The 24779-nt window shown below is 41.0% G+C and overlaps 1 protein-coding gene across 1 annotated transcript in view; it reads right to left on the bottom strand.

The window, feature by feature from the left end:
• Window positions 1–24779, bottom strand: part of Morc1 (MORC family CW-type zinc finger 1) — a 192738-nt gene that overhangs the window by 95946 nt on the left and 72013 nt on the right. The window contains exons 11-14 of the mRNA XM_075992002.1: window positions 23734–23804; window positions 21075–21139; window positions 15404–15547; window positions 11163–11317 (exon numbers count right to left, since the gene is read on the bottom strand). Coding sequence (XP_075848117.1) covers window positions 11163–11317; window positions 15404–15547; window positions 21075–21139; window positions 23734–23804 — 435 coding nt within the window. The remainder of the gene's footprint in view (window positions 1–11162; window positions 11318–15403; window positions 15548–21074; window positions 21140–23733; window positions 23805–24779) is intronic.

The following is a 24779-nucleotide window of genomic DNA, read 5'->3' as shown; positions in this document are numbered from 1 at the left end:
AAGGAGCTAAAAGTATACATTGGAAGAAAGAAAGCATCTTCAACAAATGGTGCTGGCACAACTGGATGTCAACCTGTAGAAGAATGAAAATAGACCCATATCTATCACCGTGCACAAAACTCAAGTCCAAATGGATTAAAGACCTCAATATCAGCCCGAAAACACTGAATCTGATTGAAGAGAAAGTGGGCAATACCCTACAACAGATGGGCACAGGCGATCGCTTCTTAGGTATAACCACAGAAGCACAGACATTAAGGGCAACATTGAATAAATGGGACCTACTAAAACTGAGAAGCTTCTGTAAAGCAAAGGACACTGTCACTAATACACAAAGGCAACCTACTGACTGGGAGAAGATCTTCACCAACCCCACAACAGACAAAGGTCTGATCTCCAAAATATATAGAGAACTCAAGAAACTAGACTTTAAAATGCTAATTAACCCAATTAAAAAATGGGGCGCTGAACTGAACAGAGAATTCTCAACAGAAGAAGTTCAAATGACCAAAAGACACTTAAGGTCATGCTCAACCTCCTTAGCGATCAGGGAAATGCAAATCAAAACAACTTTGAGATATCATCTTACACCTGTAAGATTGGCTAAAGTCAAAAACACCAAGGATAGCCTTTGCTGGAGAGGCTGTGGAGGAAGGGGTACCCTCATCCATTGCTGGTGGGAATGCAATCTAGTGCAACCACTGTGGAAGTCAGTGTTTCGGTTTCTCCGGAAATTCGGGATCAACCTACCCCTGGACCCAGCAATACCACTCTTGGGAATTTACCCAAGAGATGCTCTATCACATGTCAAAAGCATTTGTTCAACTATGTTCATAGCAGTATTATTTGTAATAGCCAGAACCTGGAAACAACCTAGATGCCCTTCAATGGAAGAATGGATGAAGAAAGTATGGAATATATACACACTAGAGTACTACGCTGCGGTAAAAAACAATGACTTCTCGAATTTTGCATGCAAATGGATGGAAATAGAAAACACTATCCTGAGTGAGGTATCCCAGGCCCAAAAAGACGAACATGGGATGTACTCACTCATAATTGGTTTCTAGCCATAAATAGGGTTCACGGAGTCTACAATAGGCGAATCTTAAGAAGCTAAGTAAGAAGGTGAACCCAAGGAAAAACATATAGTTATCCTCTTGGATAAGGGAAGTAGACAAAATTGCCGGGGGGAAAAGTGGGATCTTGGGGGTGGGGTGGGATGGGGGTTAGGGGAGATGGGGAGAGAAAAGGTAGAAGGGAAGGAGGGTGGACTTGGGGAAACAGGAGGATCGGGATAAAGGAAGGTTGGATAGGGGAGCACGGAACCACAATTCTGAGTTAAGGGACCCACTTTAGGGTGGGCAGGAGACTTGACCCTAGAGGGGCTCCCAGGTGCCCAGCTGAGGTCCCCAGTTAGTTCCCTGGGCAGCTGAGGATAGGGAACCTGAAATGACCCTACCCTAGAGCAATACTGACGAATATATTGCATATCATCCTAGAACTTACATCTGGCGATGGATGGAGATAGAGACAGAGACCCACACTGGAGCACTGGACTGAGCTCCCAAGGTCCCAATGAGGAGCAGAAGGAGTGAGAACATGAGCAAAGATGTCGGGACCACGAGGAGTGCACCCACCCACTGAGACAGTGGAGATGATCTACTGGGAGCTCACCAAGGCCAGCTGGACTGTTACCAGAAAAAGCATGGGATAAAACTGGACTCTCGGAACATGGCGAACAATGAGGGCTGATGAGACGCCAAGGACAATGGCACGCGGTTTTGATCCTACGCAATGTGCTGGCTTGGTGGGAGCCTAGCCAGTCTGGATGTTCACCTTCCTAGATATGAATGGAGGGGGGAGGACCTAGGACGTACCACAGGGCAGGGAACCCTGACAGCTCTTTGGACTGGAAAGGGAGGGGGAGAGGAGTGGGGGGAAGGGGAGAGGGGTGGGAGGAGGGGAGAAGAGTGGGAGGAGGGGGAGAAGAGTGGGAGGAGGGGGAGGGAAATGGGAGGCTGGTGGGAGGAGGTGGAAATTTGTTTTTTTTTTCTTTTCTTTATCCTCCTTTTATCAATAAAAAAATTTTAAAAAAAATAAATAAATAAATAAATAAATAGAAAAAAAAAAAAAAAAAAAAAAAAAAACACCATGACCCAACATAGCTTATAGAAGAAAGAATTCATTTTGGTTTATGGTTCCAGAGCATCCATAACAGGAACAGGCAGTCAGAGCAAGAAACTGAGAGATGGCATCTCAACCACACCAAGGAAACAAAGAGAACAAGAACTCAAAGTAAGGTAAGGCTAAAAGCTCTCAAAACCCACCCCTACTGATGCACTTCCTCTAGCAAGGGAATGAATCTTTTAAAGGTACCATAACCTGTCCCACACAGCACTACAAACCAGGCACTAAGTATGGAATTCCCTGGACATATAAGGACATTTCTCATGACAACAGCCACAGCGTGCTAAGGCATCTTAGCATCCTATTTTCTTGCCATGGGCCTTCTCAACTATGCCTGTCTCTTTTCTTGCTACTTGGGAGGTTATTTTTCTAATAGGATTCTCTTAACATTAATCAGAATACAGGACACCTGATAAGTGATTTAATAACCTTAAAAGGTTCCCTTACCAAACTAAAAATAATGAAGTCTTGAATTTAATCAACTATACTATTCTGGTCTTCCAGTAAGCAGGCTGGGTTTGAACTCACAGGCCACCTGCCTCAGATTTTGGAGTGCTGGTATTATAGGATATGCCACCATGCTCAGCTACAAGAATCTAATTTAATTTTTTTGTTGATACAAATAAATTCTTACTAAACTTGTTTTTTTTTTACCTGACTAGAGTAATTAGTATTTTTAAGTAAAGATTTTGTGCTGTATATTTAAGGTATAATAGAGTACGATGTGATGTGCTATCTGTAAATACCATAAAGGTTGCTTTGGTGAAACAGATAAAAACAGCCAGTATCTCACGTAGACATCCTGTCATTTCCGACATTTTTAAAGCTTTATTTTGTAGCAAAAGCAGCTGAAACCTACTCCTATAACATGACAAAAAAAATATTACCAGCTTAATTTTGGTGCCTACAGTCCTTACAATGAATGCTAGATCTGTGACTGTGTCAAGTCCAAAGTCCTTAACTACAACTTGACCTTCGTTATTACAGTGAGCATTAACTAGCAGGCTGATAAACACAGTTTTGAGGACTTGAACTGGGTGTGACAGTGAAAAATTAGACTTAAAAATAAAACTGTATTAAATTCTAGGCAAAACAAGGAGCCAGCACGCTACTGCTTGTGTTTTCAAATAAGTGAGATCCTCAGAGTAGTTTGTGAGAGGTCATTTATACCATTGAAGAAATTTTAAAAGACTTCATTTATCATAACACAAATTCTGTTGGTGGCGATGAGTCCAGCCATTGGACAAAAGCTGTGCAGTGGTGAGAGCTAAAAGTGTGCGCTTTGGTTTTGTCTTTTTTTGTTGTTCAGCTGGCTAGCTGGGATCTTTCTGTTTGTGTTCCCAGCAGAAGTCACTCAGGTGGACTCCTGAGCTGCTGTGTTACTCGCTGGGAGAGGAAGTGGAGTTAGCAATTTTAAACAGAGCAGGCATTCCATTTAGCCAGTCAGCCAGCATGGCCCTGTCGAGGGATTTTGATTATCTCCAACTCCTCTCACACTGTGCTTTCATTCACAGCAATCTTTAGCAGGAGAAAGTTCTGTTGCTTCTCTGTCAAATGGTAAAACTAAGGCGCACCTGACAGGAAGTTAGCTTTTCCTTTTTTACTGGCTTTAAAAAATTTGTATGCAGTCTAAATTGTTCATATTCTTTACCCTTGCCCAAATCCTCCTAGATCCCCTATTCCTTACTATCCACCTAACTTCATGTTCTTTTCTTTGTTTCTCTCTCAAAGCAAGCAAAGAATAATAATAATTTAAAAAAAAAACAAGTCAAACCAAACCAACCAAATAAAAAAGCACACAAAAGACATGCAGTCTAGTTCGTGTTGACCAACTATTCCTGAGCATAGCACTGGACCTGGAGTGTGACTGACATAGAGAAAACTGAGTTTCCCTTTCCCCACAGGTGTCAATGGCAAATAGGTACTTGCTAGCGTAGGACCTTGTGTCCACTTCCCCTTCTTGCTGGGATTTTGTCTGCTTTGAGCCTATGCAGGTCTGTGCGGGCTGTCCCCCTGAGTCCATATGTGTATCATCACTGTTCAGTCTAGAAGATGCTGTTTCCTTGGAGTCATCCATCACTCTGGCTCTTACAATCTTTTCACCTCCTCTTCTACATAGAGCCCTGAGCTACAAGATGGGTTTGATGAAGACATTCTATTTGGAGCTTAGTACTTTAAGGTACTTTAAGACACTGTCTGAACACTGTCTGGTTGTGGGTCCCTGTGTTAACCACCATCTATGGAGGGCTGAGCAAGACACAGATCTGTGAGTATATAAATATGCAATTGGAAGTTATTTTATTGCTATGCTCATTTAGTAGAATAATGGGAATAGGTTTTCCCCTAGTGTCATGACCTATTTAGTCTCAGGTTCTAGTTTAGCACTGTCAAACATGGGTTCCACCTCATGGAGTGGGCCTTGAATCTACTTTTTAAAGTAGCTGGTTACTAACATAATATTTACTGTTGCTATTATGCAATATATCTTTCAGACCGGTCACAGAGGTTACAGAGTTTGTAGCTGAGGAATATTAGTGATTATTTTTCTTCTCCAGTAGTTTGCAGAATACCTCCCACAACCATGAATGCTAATCGGTATGGGTAAAGCTTCGAATGGGCACCAGCTCTATTTTTCCATGTTCCATGATACAAATTAAAGACCATCTTCAGCAATAGGGTGTTATCATTAGGTTGTCGGGCCTTTTGTAATGGTAATATAGCCTATAATGTTTCATGGTGTCTATAGGACCCCTTTGGCCAACAACCCAACAAGAAATAATCTATTCCTCATATTGAGGATTTTATTTGGTAGCATAAGACTGGGAACTGTCTTCACCACTAGACAGTGACTCCATCTAAATCAGTAAATTTTTTCTTGGTAGAATTATTACAGTTAATAAAATATAAAATATTGTAGAATTAGAATATGTATTGGAATTCTATAATTTTATGTGATTTAAGATTAACCATCCACTACTAATATCTTTTGGGGGTGTTTTTGCAGGGAGGTTCAAGACAGGGTTTCTCTGTGTGGCTTTGGAGACTGCACTGGAGTTGACTCTGTATACCAGGCTGGCCCAAACTCAAAGAAATCTGCCTGCCTCTGTCTCCTACATGCTTGAATTAAAGCATATGCCACCACAGCCCAGCCACTACTATTCCTCCATGCCTCTCAATAGAAGACAGAGTCTAATGTATGCCAGGTTGACTGAAAATGACCTTGAACTTCCTGATTTTCTTGCCTCTACTCAAAAGTGCTAAAACTGCAGATGTGAGCCATCATACCTGGTTTATGCAATGCAAGGGATTGAAACCAGGGCTCTTTTTCTACGGTACTCTATTGACTGAGCCATATGTCCCCAAAAAGAGCCCTCTTAACAAAGAAAAACACATCTAAATCACATTTGATTGGGCTACAGTCCATAGAATGCTACTTTACAAAACTAAAGCAAAACCAGAATAGAAAAGCATATCAAACAGGAACACCATGATCAAATTCTATACTCTGTAAAAATCGTAAGACCACAAAATCAGTTCTACCTGCAAACAAACTTCAAGGATAAATAAAGAGGTAGAAACAAGTGTAAAAAGGGGGAAGAGTCCTAAGGATTATGTCAAGATAAGAAATAATTTATAAGTATGAATAGTATGTTAGGTAATTTATCATACTGTGGAAATGCTGACAAATGTTGCTATGGTACCTGCACTGTGGTTTTAAAGGGGACTTACTTTCAGAAATGCATGCTAAAGTACTCACGGATGTAACTACAGAATTTCCTGAATTATGCCTTTCACAATCCATGTGGTGGAAGAAATGAAAGTAGAGCTGAAATCAATTTCCCCACAACCTGATCACTGCCAAGGCTAAATGAGAGCTTTATGGAGCTTCCAAGTTTTTCCTTGGCCTCCCATAGCAGCTGAGACTCCCAGATTAGCTGGCCAAACAACACACTCTCATTCCCTTCTGAGGTGTCCCCCTTATTTGCAGAAGGCCACTCCCTTGATGCACTGGTCCATGGCCTTGATGTGCACCTGTCCTTGTGGCTTTTGCCTTTCTTGCAGATGACCACCTTCTGGTGTCTTCCTCCACAGTCTACTCGTTTACTGTGTCTGTCCCTAGGATCTCTCTTGTGTGACTAAATATCCTCTTACAAAGACGCTGGGCTGGTTGAAATAGAGTCCACACTAACAATTCCATCTTAATCTAAGTATTTCTTTAAAGGACGTATCTTCAAAAAGAGTCACACCCTCACATACTAGGACTAAGGCTTCAAAATGGGACTTTCAGAGGGGCACAGCTCAAACCACAACAGTATGATAAAAATTAAAGATATTCACAAAATATAGTATTTAGATGCAACATTTAAAGTCAAAACAAATGTATAAATCTCATAGATTCATAAAGTAAAATTAAAAGATATGGATTGTTCTTGGCTTAGATCTTAAACTTGTCTCATGTTTTCACCTTTTTGTTTACACACACTTGTCTCTAGAAGGATGAAGCAGTCTGTTTTCCTTGTAGTGAGGTTCCAACATCTGAGAAACTAAATTGCATCCACAGGGAAAGGAAATCTTGTGATGCAGTAGACAGCTTTACTCAGGAGAGCATTATCCATCTTTTAAAAATATATTGACTCTAAACATATTAAGTTTAATTTAATTTAAATTAAGCAGAAATCTAGAAATTGATGTGATTTACTGACAAACTAGTTAGGAAAACTTGTAATTGAAGCCAGTGCCCTACATATCTATGTCTACTTCAATGGAGACCATTATTCAAGGCCCTAATGCTTTTTTTTCTCCATCTTATGCAACAGGATTCACATGAAACCATATAGAATATTCACTTTCCACAAATATTGTACGATAATACTCCATCTGTAAGTCAGCAACAGATAAAACCCTGACAACTTGAATGACTGGGGACAAGTAAGGTCATAAAATTTGAAGTGAGGACATGCACAATTGTACAGTAGGGACTAAAAAAACCGGCTTTCCGAAAAATTAAAGTATAGCTAAGTCTGGCTTTAGATGAACTCACATTAAATTTTTTGTTGAATTTTTTAGTTAGCAATAAATATTCCGAGGGTCACGAATGGGCTTATGAAGAGTTTATGCACTATCAAGCTACACTGAAATCAAAACAAGCACTCCAAAGGAAGTGATGAGCCTATGTCAGTCAATCTTTCTGTGCTTCCTCTGGAACATTTGATATGTCACCGTGTAAGCACCAGAATGACAGAGCAACCGAGTTCTGCCCACGTGAACAATAACAGCGGATTGGAGCTGTTGGTAATGGCTAAACAAGGCTAAAGAGAGACATGAGCTACCTTCAAGGATCTTAGCAGCTCACAACTGGAAAGACTTTGAGCCTATTCCCCACAGCTCATGTGGATAGAGCCAGGATAGCCCGTCCACTCTTATTTGTCCTTCAGAAATAATCACTTCCTCCGGAAAGCATGTCCTAGCCCAAAGACTGGAGCTTGTCAGATATTGGCTGTGGCTTCCCTTTTCATTCTTCTCTACTAGATAACAATTCTGTTTCTAATTGTCTGTCAGAGCAGGTTAGCTCTGTGCCTTAGTCCTTCTGGGTTGCATAGACTGGGTGACTTACAAGCCATGGAAATTTGCTTCTCCTAGTGCTGAAGGCTGCCAAGTCCAAGAACAATGCCCTGACAGGCGTGTAGCCATGGGCTCCCCTCCTGGCCCAGGAATGTGCCTTCTCTCTCTACCCTCACTTGCTCCTTTGTTATATTAATTACAAATATGGGGCCTCTGCTCTCAGGACACTAGCACTTCCCAAAGTGCTCTCCTCCCAATCCCATCCTCCCGAGGGGTCCGGGTTTCAACTTACTACTGTGGGGTGGACACAATATTCAGAACACAGCAATCTATTACTAGATTCAAAGATACTAGACAAGAGTAGATCACATTTGATTTTGACTGGTCAGTTCTAGAACACTAGTACCTACCATAGCAGACTGAATGAAAATAAACATGAGAAAGGTGAAAAAGACTTTGATGCTGAGATTCCCAGGCAGCCTGGAGAGGTGGTGCGTGTGCTTCTGTGTAGGCCATGTCTCAGGGCTGAGTAGCAGTGAGGCTAAGGGGATGGATGAGACTTGACTAAACAATGTTGGGGTTTTTTATTAAATACATTCCTGAGAATGTATTGCATTTTGTTGGGAAAGATTATGTTTATTACATCATAGATTTTATTTTAGTAATCGGTTCCATTCTGATCGGTTTATAGAGTTAATAACATATTTCTACATGATAGATTACATGCGACCTCAAATGTCATTTGATGTTTCACCCGGGATTCCTATCTTCTTCTCTCCCTACTCCTCAAAGCTGAAGAATAGCAATAGCGTTGTTGGGATACAGAAGACTTCAGGAAACAGTTGTCAACAGTGAGGTGAGGTCAGCCTTGGTGAGCACTGTTTCTGATATCCTTAGGACCCACTGTGCAAAAGTAAATGCAGAATTGGCAAACGACACAAAGTCATTCCCTCTGCATTTCTCTTTCTGCTGATTTGAATTTTTCACAAGGGTCCAATTTTCCATAGGAACAGATCAGATTTACAGCAAATACAAAGATTGCATCTTTTATTTATAAGGAAAAAAATCCTAAAACCTCTCAAATACTTTTCATTAAAACAGCGTGCCCTGTTGTACTGGCTCTAAGAGTATTAGTCAAGCATTACATGACTTTTGCTATTCCAGCGAAGGTCGGTATGCTCATAAGTTAATGAAACTATCAGGCCAGACCTTGCTGACGGAATTCCAGTTTTCAGTGAAATTTAGAAAACTTGGTAATACAGAAACCACTGTCCATGTTTGCTACTCTGCTTCTGGTCTGTCTTCCTTCTGAGTTCTTTTCTTTCTTCTAAAAGTATCCTCTATCCTTAAATTAATTTATAGGCAGTTATAGAATTAGAATAACAATGTTATTAACTAATATTAAAAGAAACAGAGATAGATAAATTATTTTGCATCATATTACATCACTTGAGAGGATTTTGAAGGAACGTGGGGGAGGTAGATAGGATAAGGACAGGGAATAACAAAGTTGATGAGGAGAGGTGGCAAGTGACAGCAAGACTGCTGACAGTGCACACACACACACACACCACACACACACACACACACACACACACACACACCAGGCCAAGGGATGGAGCAAGATCCATGCACAACAGGACCATGACACGCCAAGCATGTTGTGGAGATAGCTCTACGACCTTTCAATGTATGCTAGCTCTTTGCGGGAACGTCATTCCTTACTACAAGGCTAGGAGGCTAAGGTCTGCATTACTGAGAGGATATGAAGAGAAGAGGAGCCCCACAATTTCAAATGCTCACTGCTTTCATTCTGTATATGTTCACACTTGAAAACCAAGGAGCATGTGCTTAACTTCTATTTCACTTTATTTATGCTTATGATTGCACTTATATTTATAACTTTCTATGCTTTCTACAGCTTTAAGTAGAACCTGTAATCCCCATGACTAGTGTAACTTCAAATACGCCTTTGAGGGGGAGATGTATAAGGTATGGATGCTGCTGGTCCATAGACCACAGCATAGATAGACGATGACACGAACATGCTTGGTTGGGCACCAGTCTGCTCTACTGTCCTATGAATTCCTGCATCCTTCCCTCTGTTTCACTGGTGAGGAATTTCCAGGTGCAATTACAGTGAGTACACAAGAAGAGAAAACACTCTAAAAATTAGAAAACCCTCTACTTCAAGGAGAATAATAATAACTTCTTAAGTTGCCCAAGGGTACACTATTTTTGATAGCCTTGTATTATATATATCTCAAGTCAATCATTGAACAGATTCACAGTAGCTATTGTTCCTTTCTATAAGTGAAGTGCTATGTCTGCCCAAATTACAAAGTATATGTTTCATTAATGCATAGGATAGCAAGTCACTGTTCAAATATCTCTGGGAAGTGAGGTGATAACAGATGAAATTTTCCAGATAACTTGTGTGTACCTTTAATTTTCCAAACATTTATGTTTAATTGAAATGTTTTCAGTATTAGCATTCTCAGCAAATATTAGGTCTACAGAATACCGTTTGACTTATCTAGAGTCACACTCATTGATATTTTTTATTCAACAGTATGGGATGGCAAGAGATTCTCAGGTCCATACGGAACTGTGTGCTCCCAGACAATGGAGCCTCGCAAGACCCTCTAAAGGTTCTCGATCTCTTGGGAGCCATCTTCTGCCTCTCTCTGATCAACCACCACAGCACACTATTGATTGCCCTCCTCTTGCAATTTCTAGTCTGATTTTATGTGCATGTGTGCCTCTATGTGTGTGTGCATGTACGTGCATACATGTGTGTGTGAGAGAGAGACAAAGAGAGAGAGAGAGAAAGAGACATACAGACAGATATACACACACAGAGGAAGAGGGAGAGAGAGAGAGAGAGAGAGAGAGAGAGAGAGAGAGAGAGAGAGAGAGAGAGAGAGGAAGAAAGAAAGGAAAGAAGGAAAGAAGGAAGGAAGGAAGGAAGGAAGGAAGGAAGGAAGGAAGGAAGGAAGGAAGGAAGGAAGGAAGGAGTCACTATGTAGCTCTGGGTGGTAGAGCAAGTTGGACTAATTTTCAAAGAGGTTCACTTACCGCTGCCTCCCAAGTGCTCAGACTAAAGGTATGTGCCATGATGGCCACCTGATGCTTTGTTTATCATATGATACTCTGGGAAAGATTATAAAACTGGCTCTTTTTTCACTTCTATTTACTTAGACTTCATACTGCCAAGGATGGAATTCATAGCTAAACAAGGGCTTCATCACTGAGCCACAACCCCAGTCCTCCTCTTATGTTTTCAAAGCAGCAGCCCCCTTTCAGGGTTTTGGATTACTGGTTACTTGAATCAATAGAATCTTTTCAAGACAAATGCACAGGTTTGAGTCCTCTTAAAGTACCCCTTTCAGTGGCCATGGAATACTCACTGATCCCGGTGTCCTTACAGTACTGGACCAAGTACTGTCCCATGACTTTTAGTAGACGGTTGTATTCTTGGACATTGAGGAATTCTTGTTTATTATGGGATGGTTCCATGATCTCCAAGGGAACGTTGACAATTCCAATCACACCTGCACCAAGTCTGGGGGAGTAAATACATGTATGAACTTTGTAAAATCTGGCTAAAGAAGAAGAACAGACAAACATGTACTTGTCACTTGCAACCAAATCTTCCACAGATAAAATCAATTGCCTTTGTGTGGACCATACCAAAGTTATTAGGCTATCGTAAATATATTTAATTATTCACGGTGATTTTTGGGGGGGGGGTTGTATCCTATAGTGCCACTTCAGTATGCCATTGATTTATTGCCAATACTCTTTCCAACCTGGGGAATCTTATGCCTTTACAGAGAGAATCACTTTTTCCCCCCATTTCATCTGCTAAGTATCTCACCATTGCAGTGGTCTTTGGGGGTGTCCACTGAGTTCTACTAAGGAAAGATAACAGGCCCAGAGGGTGATGACAGGTATCTGATTATTAACCTGATGTGCAAAGGTTTCTGGGTTCTCTTCTGCTTTTCTAGGGCCACAGGATATACATTCACCTGGGCTATTTTGATTCTTGACATCACCAGATTTTGAGTAAAACCCACTGCTCTTGCAATAGCATTCCTTACACTGTCCCAAATTGAGGCTCCTGTCTGCTTTGTGCTTCACTACTGTCTTCCTCTCCCTTCTCCCTTTATTGCTCATTTTGCAAGTCTAAATCTGTGTCTCACACATATGGCCTGACGTGACTTCCTTGTTTCGTTTCCTGCCCTTTTCTCACAACACACCTTTACTCATGGATCCAAGGATCCATTCATGCAGTCATTCAAAGTCAGCACCTGAGCCTGTTCCGGAAACTAGGAACTTAGACAAGAGCAAGAAAGACGAGGCCTCTGTCTCTCATTCACTGCAGAATGGCAATCATGGCAGTAGTAAGTAGATAAATGCGCACAGTTATTTCTCATGGTGATAAGTGGCTTTAGGAAAATAAAGTGAAAAGTAGCAGTGGGTGTGACCATAGGACCCAGTTTCACTTAGGTAATCAAGGAAGAGACTTCAGCACTCATGTCTGAACAACATCCCAAGGCCAACAGTTGAAAGATCTAAAGACAGGAGGTTTAATAATACCAATTGCTAAGGTAGCTAATCGAATCTTATGCAAAAAAACCAACTAAGTTGAATTTTTTAAAAATCATTTTACAAATAAAAAAAAGAAGAACTAACTATCCCAACTTGCAGATCACACAACCTTGTGCTTCAAAGACCCAAAAGGGTCTACTGAAAATTCTTAGGCCTCAAAAATCCTTTTCAGCAATGTCCCAAGATACAAAGTTCACCATACAAAAGAATCAATAGCTTGAGTTTGTATCTTCTTATCTTTTAATACTTTATTGGCACATGTTAATTATGCATGATAATGACTTAATAGCTTTTTCAAATGCCAGTTTTGGGGAAGGGAATCCCATTCACAGAATCAAAACAATTAGAATAAACCTAAGCCAGGAAATAAAAGACTTCTACAATGAAGTCTTTGAGACACTGAAGAAAAAAACTTAGGGAAAATCTCCCATGTTCATGGATAGGAATAATCAATATTTTGAAAACAGGTGTATTACAAAATACATAGATGCACCAAACGAGAAAAAAATCATAAAATTCAAATTGAAGCACAAAATATTCATCCAAATAACTAAAGCAATCCTTAGGGGGAAAGACAGTGTAAGAAGATCCCAATGCTGCAGGCATTATAGAGCCATACTCAAGAGCAATAGCACAGAAAATATACCTGTGGAACAATAGAATAGAATGAAGGACCCAGAAACAAGCTTACACATTGCAGACCTCTAACTTATGACAAAGCTGTCAAAACTGTATGCTGTAGAAAGACTAGTGCTCCGAATATTGGATTTTCACACATAGAAGAGTGAAATTAGATCCATATCTCCCACCTTGACCATTAAAAATGGGTCAAAGATCATATTATAAGACCTGAAACTTTCCCACTGCTAAAGAAAAACACCTCAAAATATGAGCATGGAAGTTGATTTTTCTAATAGGGGTTCCAATAGCATGGGGAACAATCCTAAGATTATAAATGGGTTTATAAAATTAAAAAGCTTTTGCACAGCAAAAGCAACAATCACAACAGTATAAAGAAATCACATACATCGCAGAAGAAATATTTATTAGTTACATATCAGATGGGGATTGATATCCACGACCTATAACTTCAAAAACTAAATGCCATAAAACAAAATCATATCATCAATAATAATGGATGAATGAACTAAAAAGGATAATTCTGAAAAGAATAAAGTCACATAACCAATATATATTTTAAAAGGTATTCAGCATCACTAACCATCAGGGAAAATAGAAATTAAAACTGCTTTGGAATTTTGTCTTACCCCAGTAAGAATGACCATCACCAAGAAAAGGAAGGCAACAAACGCTGATGAAGATGTGGACAAAGAAGAACCCTATCCACTGCTGGTAAAAATGCAAGCTTGTGCAGTCATAAGGGAATTCGGTACAGAGGTTCTTCATGAAACAGAAGGCAGAGATATCACATGACCCAGCTCTCTCATTCTTGGGCATCTACCTGAAAGTCTCTGTCACCATATCTCAGGGATATATATCCATGTTTACTACTATACCAGTCAATAGGAGTCAGCCTAGCCATCCATCAATAGATGACTGGATAAAGAAAACGGGGTTCATATAGGAAGCAAAATCTTACTCGGCCATAAGGAAAAATGAAAATATGACATGAGAAGGAAAATTCACAAAACTGCAAAACATTATGCTGAAAGAAATGACAGGCTGTGAATGACAAATAGAGCCTATATTCTCTATTTTTTAAAGTTTAGATTTATATGTACAGTTGTGTGCATATGAATGTATCTATTGGTTATAGAACTCAAAAAAGGACCATGAGAGGGAAGGAAAAGGTCTTAAGAAAAGTGTGAAATAAAACGTGTGAAGAGCTGAAGAGATAGCTCAGCGGTTAAGAACAAGTACTGCTCTTGCAGAGGACCCGAGTTCGATTCCCAGCACTTGCGTTCAGGTCACTCACAACTGCTTGTGGTGTCCCTGCCCTCCAAAGGCATCTGTATTCATATGACAAACTGAAACCTAATAAACGTCAATCTAAAATAAAAAAGAAAGAGAACATGTGCTGGAATGCATGTGATCAGAAGATAGAAAGGCAGACTCACTAGGTGGGGGTGGGAGGGAAGAAAGGGAATTAGCTGGAAGGGTAAGAGAGCTTTGAAGGGCATGGGGGAAAGGAATGCCACATGTATGAAGATGCCATGACAAAACTGGTCACTTTGTATGCTATCCTTAAAACTGATAACAACGAAATATTGTTCTCACTGGTGGTGCACAACTTTAAAGGGCACTCATGCTCCTCAACAAAAGATGGTCACCCTTGAACTTTATGTCTGCAGGGCTTAGCCCAACCCTACAGGCACAAGAAAATGCAACCCACTTTTGCCCTAGCAATGAATGAGGAACTAGTTCCCTGAGCATGAGACTGAAAGAAGACCAAAGCCCCCCACCCCCACCCACTCACTCCACCCCTCTCAGACATCATGTCTGAATCTGTTCTTTTCCACCATGTCTCTGTCTTGTGTCCTTTTGGTTGTGAGACTGGCCTTTAATAGCTGGACCATCTCTCCCTTCCTCTATGATGTCTTTGTAAGATTCCACATAACTGTCAAAGCAGTTCATGGTAATTTAGCACCAGAACACATTAATCTAGAATCTAAACAGACTGGAGGTGTTTGCTAATAAATATCATGCAGGTAACCGGCAAGAGCTGCAAAATCTGTAACAGGCTTCCTTACAAGGTAAGAGCTTAGTTCCCCGCCCCCTGTTAATATTTCTTTAATTTCTATTTTTTTAATTGGTAAAATATTGGACATTTGAAAAGATGATATAAGGGATTGAAAGACACAAGGAAAAGCATTAGAAACAATATTTTTCTAAAAATGTGATTTTCTTCTGAGAGCCAGCATACAGCCTCATGTTATTATAGGTTAGGCAGATTAATTCCATCAGAGGAAAGCTGAGAGGCAAACGGGACTCGGATTGTGATGAATCTAGGGCCACAGACAGAAGTGGACTGTGGGCTCCCTGCACTGCCTTTGACTCAAGAAAGAAGTTTACTTACAAGGACTTCATTTTCAGCTGGGGACCAACCTTCTCATGCATTTTAATCAGCCGGTTATTACTGTAAATGAACATTCCAGCTTGGTTCTGGTCTTCTATGTGTACTCCGAAGAACAAGGAGAGTATTCTTGCTTTCCTCAATGCCCTAGAATTGTATTTACAAAGGCAGTTAAAAGTGCTCTATCAAAGCAAAATATAAAATTTATACAAGTGCCTGATAATAAAACTCCGAAAACAGATATCAAAAGAATGATCTATAACATGACAGATATTTTGCAAAAACCTGGTGGATATAGCTATGGGAGAAACAGTATCATGTATTGGACATTGATTCAAATCATCCACCTCTTTCCAAAGAACACTGCCCCCAGCCCTCCAGGCCGTTGCTATCTAACTGGTGCTGTAGCTGTATCAGGACATCTGTTTCCAGATAATGGGGAACACATCCAGCTGGAGGCCATGACCGTGGGTCCACTCTCGTACTTCTCTGGCTATGAAATGAGCTCTGTGGTCAGAAGCAATACAGTGTGGAATACCATGATGATGAATAGTGCATTCTGTAAGTCCATGGATGGTGGTTTTGGCAGAAGCATTGTGTGCAGGAAAGGCAAATTTATAAGCAGAATACTCCACTAAGGACAAATTGCCCTTTTCATAGAGGGAGTCCTTCAATGTCAACTTGCCACCACATGGCTGTCTGGTCACTCTGGAGATTGGTGACATATCTGATGCTCAGTGCTTGACTCTGATGTTGACTTTGTTCATAGGTCCACTGGTCAATGTCAGGGGTGACTAGGGAAAGAGGCTGATTGACCACAGAACAGATAATTGTGTATACTTGATTACTAAACTCCTCAGCTAGCTGACATCACCTTTTGATGAGCATTTACATGGGGCACAAATATCTTCATATCCTTCACTCATTTGCAGAGATCCATCCACATACATCTTTTCCAGATATCTCCCACCAATTGTCTAATCAAGTTCTGTTCAAGTCCCTGCCCATCCACTGACCTACAGCATGAAAATCAATGAAGAGATTGTCCGTTTACCTTCCAAACAAATAGATGACCATGTGTACTGCCCAAAGTTCTGCCCACTGTGAAGATTTCCCTTCACCAGTGTCTTTCAGAGGTGTTTCAGAAAGGGGCTGTAATGCTACAGCTGTCTACCTCTGGGTGGAGTCTTCAGAACCTGCAGAATCAGCAATAAACTAGGCCCTAGTCTTCTCTTCCTCAGTCAACTGATCACAGGACATAGTCCTTCCAGCTGTAGCTGCATGCCTGGGAGGCTGCAGCACTCACAGGAGCAGAAACCATAGGCATTTGGGCAGTTTCTTCATGTAACCTGTCTGTGCCTTCAGGACCCGCTCTGGCGGATCCCATATTTGATATTGGATTGCTGCTGTGAACGTCCTACTTTATGGCTTACTGGGTCAGATAATACCCGGATCATGATGGGCAGCTCAGGTCCCATGGCAATGTGGTGCCCACTCTCAGACTTGCAGTTTTCACTAAGGTCTAATAGCAGGCTAGGAGCTGGCATCCCCTCACCCTTTTTCATCATGACGTTAGCAATGGGCATGTCTTCTGAGACTTTCCATAGTGGAGGATTAGATTGACATAGCATACCCATTCTAATGTTGCCATTTCCCTGAGTCTTCAAATCCTTTCACCAGTACTAAGCGAAGGGTTATTGCGCATCTCCAACTCCTTTTCTGTAGGTCATCTTTTGACAAAGTTTCCAGTTAGTCAGTCAAACTTTTGACAACTATTTTTAACTGTGTAAAAATAGTTTTCCATAGTAAACCTAGAAGCTCCACACAATGAGCCCACACCAACGAATGCAGCCTGATCCAGTTTTATATTCCTTCCAACGTTACCCCCACCCCTAAATTCTTTTCCCACGCATTCCCCCAGACTTCTGCTTAAATGAATTAGTTAACTCATCTAGCTCTTCAGTAATGTAGTGGCATTTCAATTGTATTTTAATAAATAAAGCTTTCCTGAAAATCAGAGAGTAAGACAGCCCCACTGGACAGCGTTATAAGCAGTGGTAACACACACCTTTAAGCCCGGTAGCCACACTAGGTGCCATAAAAAACCAAATGATGCATATCTCTAATCACAGTGGTGCATGCCTTTAATCCAGCCCCAGAGAGGATTATAAAATGGGAGGGGACAAGTTCTCAGTCTCCTTCTGACATTCCCGGAAGCAGGATCGCCATTTCGGACTGCGGTTGAGTTAAGTGTTAGTGGCTGGTTGCTTTGCTTTTCGGATCTTCAAGTTGAAGCCCAATTTCTCTGAGTTTTTATTGATCGTGATTGACAGCGGTGTATGTAGTGCACCCCCACGTGGTCTACACTTTCTACCTCCGCTCGAGGAGCCTTAAGTCTGGTTATGGATCTAGAGCAACTATTTGTGGGGCCGGAGGGACATTTGTGTTGTCTTGCCTGACATCTCCTTCAAAGAAAGTCACTGCTAGTTTAAAAGATTAATTTCCCTTGCCAAAGGTATAAAAGGCAATATTTCAGGGGTGCGGTTACATATTCTGCTGAGAGTGGAGAGACTATTTCCTTGGATGAAATAAACCCTTGAAAATCTGAAGATATGAAGTTCTCAGTCTCAGTAGATCTTTCCACACATCTCTATCGCAAGTTACAGGATCCCATTCTTCACCAATTAATGTCCTTACTTTAACCACTGACACCCTCTGAAGCTAAGATTTAAATGCTCACTGTAATTCAGCCAGTCTTCTCACTGACTTCTCACAACTTGAGATCTGTGGTTGCTGGAGAGACGATTCTCTCTTCCAGGACACACATAGAAACCTTTAAACTGTTAACGCACATCTGGAACTGGTCTTTGTTACCACTGAATTTATTGTTGTTCTAAGATGAGAGAAGTTGATTGATTTTAGCATGGAACTCATTTTTTCCTTTGTCAATTTACCCAGAGATGCTAGGAGCAACTGACCAGAATCATTATTTCCCTTGCTTTTCCACAAATTATCAAAAGTTTCATAAACAGAGTCACTAAATCCATTGCCTGTTACAGTTGGTGAATCAGGATAATCAAATGCATTTATTTCCTTAACTTCATAAAATAGTTCACCTACATGGGCTGTCACTGCTCCCTGAGCTCCTAGAAGGGGCTTCAGTAACTGTAGGTGTTGGCCAATTAGAAAGCCTGCTCCAGACACTTTAAAAAATCTATCCTTATACTTCTGGTTCTCTGAAAACACTCCTGGCAAGAGTGTGGTAGTTGTTCGATCCACAAGACTGGATGTCTCAACTGGTCTTCAGTATACATCAAACTCCCAAAGAAATAGGCTCTAATGCAGTGAAAGAATGGACTTGCCAGTGAGAGCAGAAAAACGAAAGCAAAGAGGGCAAGCTTCCTTCTTCCATGTCCTTCATATAGGCTGACAGCAGGAGGTGTGGCTTGTATTAAAGGGGGAATCTTTCCACCTCAAAAGATCTGGATTAAAAGTGTATCTTCCCAGTTCACATAATTTAATGAAGAAAAATTCCCACACAGGTGTACGTTTACATTTTAGTGAGTTCCAGATGTAGTCCAGTTGACAACATAAAATAGCCATCATAACAGCAATATTCAAAAATGATAACGTGGCTCTTTAAAAAAAAGTTCCTGACATGGCATGTGCTTCCCACTTGCAGTGTGTTCTCAAATTCCCAAATAGCTTACTCAGACTAAGCGGTGCCAACAATGTTTCTCTAGCTTACCCTCCACCATTTGTCAAAGCTCAGAAGCTAAATGAAGTGAATGACGTGGTAACGGATAGACTAGGCACTACTTGTTCTTGTTTCTTTGTTTGATTTCATTTTTTATTATACTTCATATTTCTGTGGCTTTTCTATTCCGTGCTAAAACAGAAACTGAGAAATAGCAGAGTGTGATACAGACAGCCATGGGACGGGGAGGCTGCTGGAGCTGTGCAAACCACCTGGCTGTGAGACATGGGTTTGGCTCATGTTCATAGTAACCGGGCAACCAAGAGCAACTTGAACACTGTGTCGCACCTGCTACATGGGAAAATGTCTGCCCAGACACGGGATATGGTGAAGACCAAGACAGGATTTTAGAAATGAATTTGGAATGACTAGAGGTATAACAAATCATCCTTTCTCAGCCCCAAGTGACAACAAATGGGGTCTTTCCTCTGTTCTCACAGGTTGATCTGCTGACTTCCGTTAATGTATTACGTGATGACATATTACGTGAGGTAATATATAGATCAAAGCCTTTCTCGAAAGCCTTAACTATGTGATCCCAATTCTGCAACAAATGATGCCGACTGACAGTGCGAGGCTCTCGGAACAGAGCCTTAGACGATGTGACATCATCATTCTGCAGTAAGGGACATGCTGGTTGTCTACAGAGTTAGAAAGCACAGGTGGGGGAGTGAACATCTTTAACCCTGGCATTGAAGAAGCAGAGGCTAGAGGATCTCTGTGATTCTGAGGTCAAACTAGTCCACATAGTGAATTCTAGGCCAGCCATGGCTACACAGTGAGACCCTCTCTAAAACAAAATGAGAAAACAGCCTTTGTGTGACATGATGCCATTACATCGCATGCTAACTTGAAAAGTAAGCACCCCAATAAAACTGTTCAAGGCACCTGCCCTTTTTGTCAGTACAGGTTAATTTTAATACATTCCACTATGGCTAGAAACAAGTTATCGACAAAGGTTTTCTTTCTGAAAACTAGAAATCTTCGTCTTCAATAGAAATTTCTAAGAAACTTAGATAATTCTGGTAAATGCGTAGCATCTTAAATTTACTTCTGATATCTGCATAATTAACATTTAAGCTTAAATTTAAAGTTGTAAATATATGACCACAACGATGCTGAAAACTAATCACTGTTCCCTACGAAGAAGTTTCTTGAAGCTGTCAGTTCTCAAAGTCTGATTTGGTTTGTACAGCAGTACTTTTTTGTTTAGCTTGCTATAAGTCAAACTTACAAATGAAAATAGTGGGGTTTTTTTTGATAGTTTTGTCATGTCTATTTTAAATACATATAAGTGGCACTTTCCTTCAAGTGTTGTTTCCCATTTTAAATTTTAAGCTCTCTAAAGCAGTAGTTCTCAACCTGTGGGTCGTGACCAATTTGGGGATCGAATGACCTTTCACAGGGTTGTCTAAGACCATCAGAAAACACAAATATTTCCATTGCGATTTATAACAGCAGCAAAATTAAAGTTATGAAGCGGCAACAGAACTAATTTTATGATTGGGGGACATCACAACATGAGGACTTATGTTAAAGGGCGGCAGCATTGGGAAGGCTGAGAACCACTGCTGTAGAGAGAGGTAAGGACAGATGACAGAGGCACAGTGGAGGGTTGGCTGCTTGTGTTTCTTTACATACACATCTTCATGCAGTCTAAACTGTCAAATTCTGAGAGTGTTTCTGGTTTGTCTCCAACATTATATAGACACAAATGTGTAGGTCAATAAAAACATCAGCCGTGTTTTACAATGTGTGTCTTGGTTGGGGAAGCGTCATCATATTAAGATTTACTCTTATAATACATCACACATTAAGAGAGAGAAACTGTCATAATAACTCGAAATCTGCCCACTTAGAAATAAGAACTTGACCCAGCACTGGAGGGCCTCACAGACAGAAAGCCATAAGCCTTACCTCTGTTTCTGTCGAAGGTTCTTATGCTTTGTTTCCGCATCGTACCCAGCTTTCTGTAATCCATCCTGGAGAAGGATATTTTAGTTGAGAAGAAGCATAGGGACACTGAATTGATGCAAACTGAGCTGACACCCTGTTACCTCTAGGCTCTGGAGCAGCAGTGACAGCTCATCTTCTCTAACGCAGTTCACACGGTAGGAACTCCACAGACACACAGTAATAGACTACAGTCCAGGGCTTCCAGAATCCACACTAAGCCCACCTCTATTATTTTCTTTGCACACATTCTAAGATCCCTCTGCCTTCATTTTACTCCATATGTGGTAGAAGGGTTTTGACACAAACCACATGAAAACTTGAGTAAGTTATTCAGTGCATATAGACCCTGACTTTTGTCTGAGGGAACAGGAATCCTGGAGTTTGCAGTCACTAAGGTATATTTTGGGGGAGAGCAGAGTAGTAATAACTTTTGTTAGTATTCCTCCTAATATGTCTCCTCCTTATCAAATTCTGAACACACACTTCCAGAATGTTCCCTTTATAGGTTCCTCAGTTTTTTTTCTTTTTTAGAGTGTTCAAAAGTCATTCGAAAGTCTGTCTTTCTTTTAATCTGATACAGTGGCTTTCTCCCCACTTATCTCTAGTATGTTTCCATTCCCTCTAATTGAGGCTGCAAAAGAAGAGTTTGCTATTACTGTTCTCATAGATAAGAATGGGCTTTTATGGAGACTTGTTGGGAAGAGACATCAGTAGGAGACAGAGGGCAACGGAGGTGAATGGAATCAAAAGGCATTACATGCATGCATGTAAATGTTACAATGAGACTCGTTATCATATAAAACATGTACTCATGTACTAATAAATACTTTTTAAAAAGAATTGATTGACATCCCTGCCTTTAATCCCAGCACTTGGGAGGCAGAGGCAGGCAGATCTCCATAGGTTTGGAGGCAGCCTGGTCTACAGAACTAGTTCTAGGACAGCCAGGGCTACACAAAGAAGCCCTGTCTCAAAAAAAACAAAAACACAAAACCCCAAAATAGACATTTAAAGAGCTTCGCTTATGGCATATGACCGACGGTACCTCTTGATGGTGGCACTATCAGTGGCTGTATCACTGACAGAACACCACTTTCACTATCTCTCAAGTTTGAGAGGGCAGAGGCGGCGTTAAGTGCAAAGGATTTCACTTGGGAGCATGTAAGAGGTCAGCAGTTCAGGTTTCTCTGCTTCGGTGTCTTCTCTACACTAAAGTAACAAGGACTCTTCAGAGCTACAAAGCAAGCTGGTCAAAAGACAACCTACCCTACCAGGCAGAGCACTCACCCAACACAGGGCAGAGGCACAAGGACAGGAGCAAGACCCTGGCCCATGAGACTCCATTTCTCTCGGCTCCCATATAGAGAACGCAAAGGGCACTGATGCTTTTAGAAACAACATTTTAAAAAGCTTAAAATACAATAAAATAAAAATAATATAGGTTTTTGTTCCTTAAAAATGAAAGCAAGAGGGGCTGGAGAGATGGCTCAGTGGTTAAGAGCATTGCCTGCTCTTCCAAAGATCCTGAGTTCAGTTCCCAGCAACCACATGGTGGCTCACAACCATCTGTAATGAGGTCTGGTGCCCTCTTCTGGCCTCTTCTGACATACACACAGACAGAATATTGTATACATAATAAATAAATAAATGTTTAAAAAAATGAAAGCAAGAATGTAGAAATCTTGAGAAAGCCATGATTTTGCTTTGCTTGGAGCTCTAGCATACAACAACCTCTCTTCACCCCTCCTGCATGACGAATAGGCTGGAGACTTTATTAGACAGATGCCTGGCTTGTAGAGTTAAGGCCGCACCATTGCACAGATTTATTTAATCTGTAGAAGAGGTGATAGAGAAAGTAAAAGGCAGTGATTGCTCCTCCCATTCCTGTTCATCTCTTTGCATGAAAGCAAATCACTGCAGCACCTCATGAATCACCACAGTGGATGCACTGCACCAAGGTTTTGGTCAAAGAAGACTTGCAGTGCATATCTTGCAGCGATATTCTTTTTTCTGTTAGCTGCAGTATGCTATAATTAATAACTATAGTTCTTTATAATGAGCCTTCCTCGTGAGCATATTACATGGATTACAGAGATTGTTTATGAACTCTGCAAGACGACTCACAAGAAAAGAGTGTTGTAAGCTGGAAGCACTGTGATTAATATTCATAATTATGATCTATGTTTCCTAGCACTGGGAAGAAGGATTGCTTATTAGCCCTCTTCTTGCTTTCCCCATTTATCTGGGTCCATGGAGAGCTATAATTTGAATAGACATTTCTGAGGATGCTTCCTAGGCTAGACATTTGCCTGCTATCTTTTTATTATTTTTCTTTTTCTTGTATTGCTTTCCTTTTCAGTTTAAACAAATCGACAGTAAAGTTCTTTCACCCTGCTCGAAATTCACCCCCAATTCTGTTCATTTTTGCTCACCTCAGCCTTCCCTCTTCTCTCCTGTCTCTGCACCCCCCCCTCATCCGTTTACCTGTGCTAAAACTCCCATCATCTTTGGAACCTGTCTGTATTTGAGTTTAGAAAATACGAGGTCAGAGACGAGGGTGCCCAGGGGAGGGGGGAGGATCAAGTGCTGTTCCTCGCCACTAGCTTTGTGTGTGTCGTACCTTTTCAGAAGACGGAGAAATTCTGTTGGGCTGGTGTACTTTGACTTGCGGTTCTTTACCCTTGAGTTCCACTGGAAACAGAAGCACAACAGTTAGTTATAACAGAGAGACTCTTCCAAGCCATCTCTAAGCACATGTTCTCTATACTTGTAACCATGACCACCATGGATGGCACAGAGACCACAACCTGAAAACCATGTGGTCCTCTCAGAGATCTTTCTCATTTTAACTCTTCTATTTGAGGCAGATGAAAGATGCTGTTGTGAGTTTGATGCCTGCTGAGCTGGGTTTGAATCCCAACCACCAACATAGAAAGCGGAGAGAGATTGCATGTTTATACAACCCCAACATTGTGGGGTAGAGACAAGCAGATCCAGAAAGCTCACTGGCCAGCAAGCCAAGTCCAAATGGAAGGGTGAATGTACTTCCCAAATAGAGGCAATGTTCATCTTTAACATAAGCTGACACAGCATCATGGCATCCAGAGTTTCTAACATATCAATTAATTCCTAATATGTTGCGAATTGTGCTGGCTGGCTTTATGTCAACAAGGCACAAGCTATAGTTCCGTGAGATGGGGGAAGCTCAATTGAGAAAATGCCTCTAGAGGATCAGGCTTCAATAAAGCCTTTAGGGTATTTTCTAAATCAGGGGATGATGTGGAAAAACTATTCCATTGTGAGCAGGACCATTCTGGTTTTCTGAGTTATATAAGAAAGAAATTTGAGCAACCCCTTGGAGCAAGCTGGTAAGCATGACTCACCAGAGCCTCTGCATCAGTTCCTGCCGCTAGCTTTCTTCCCTGGTTGAGTTCCTGCTCTCATCGCTTTTGATGAAGAACTGTTACATGGAAAAGTGGAGGGAATAAACCCTTTCTTCCCAAAGTTGCTTTTGGTGTTTCATCATAGCAATATTAGCTCTAACTAGTACAGGAATCATACTTAAGATACTAAATTATAGTTCAGTGTGATGGCTTAGCAGGTAAAGGTACATGCCACAAACCTAAACAATCTGAATAGAATCTCCAGAACCTGCGTCATTGAAGG

The sequence above is a fragment of the Microtus pennsylvanicus genome, chromosome 1, assembly GCF_037038515.1.
Source record: "Microtus pennsylvanicus isolate mMicPen1 chromosome 1, mMicPen1.hap1, whole genome shotgun sequence".
NCBI lineage: Eukaryota > Metazoa > Chordata > Mammalia > Rodentia > Cricetidae > Microtus > Microtus pennsylvanicus.
This window is presented reverse-complemented; position numbering and strand designations above follow the sequence as displayed.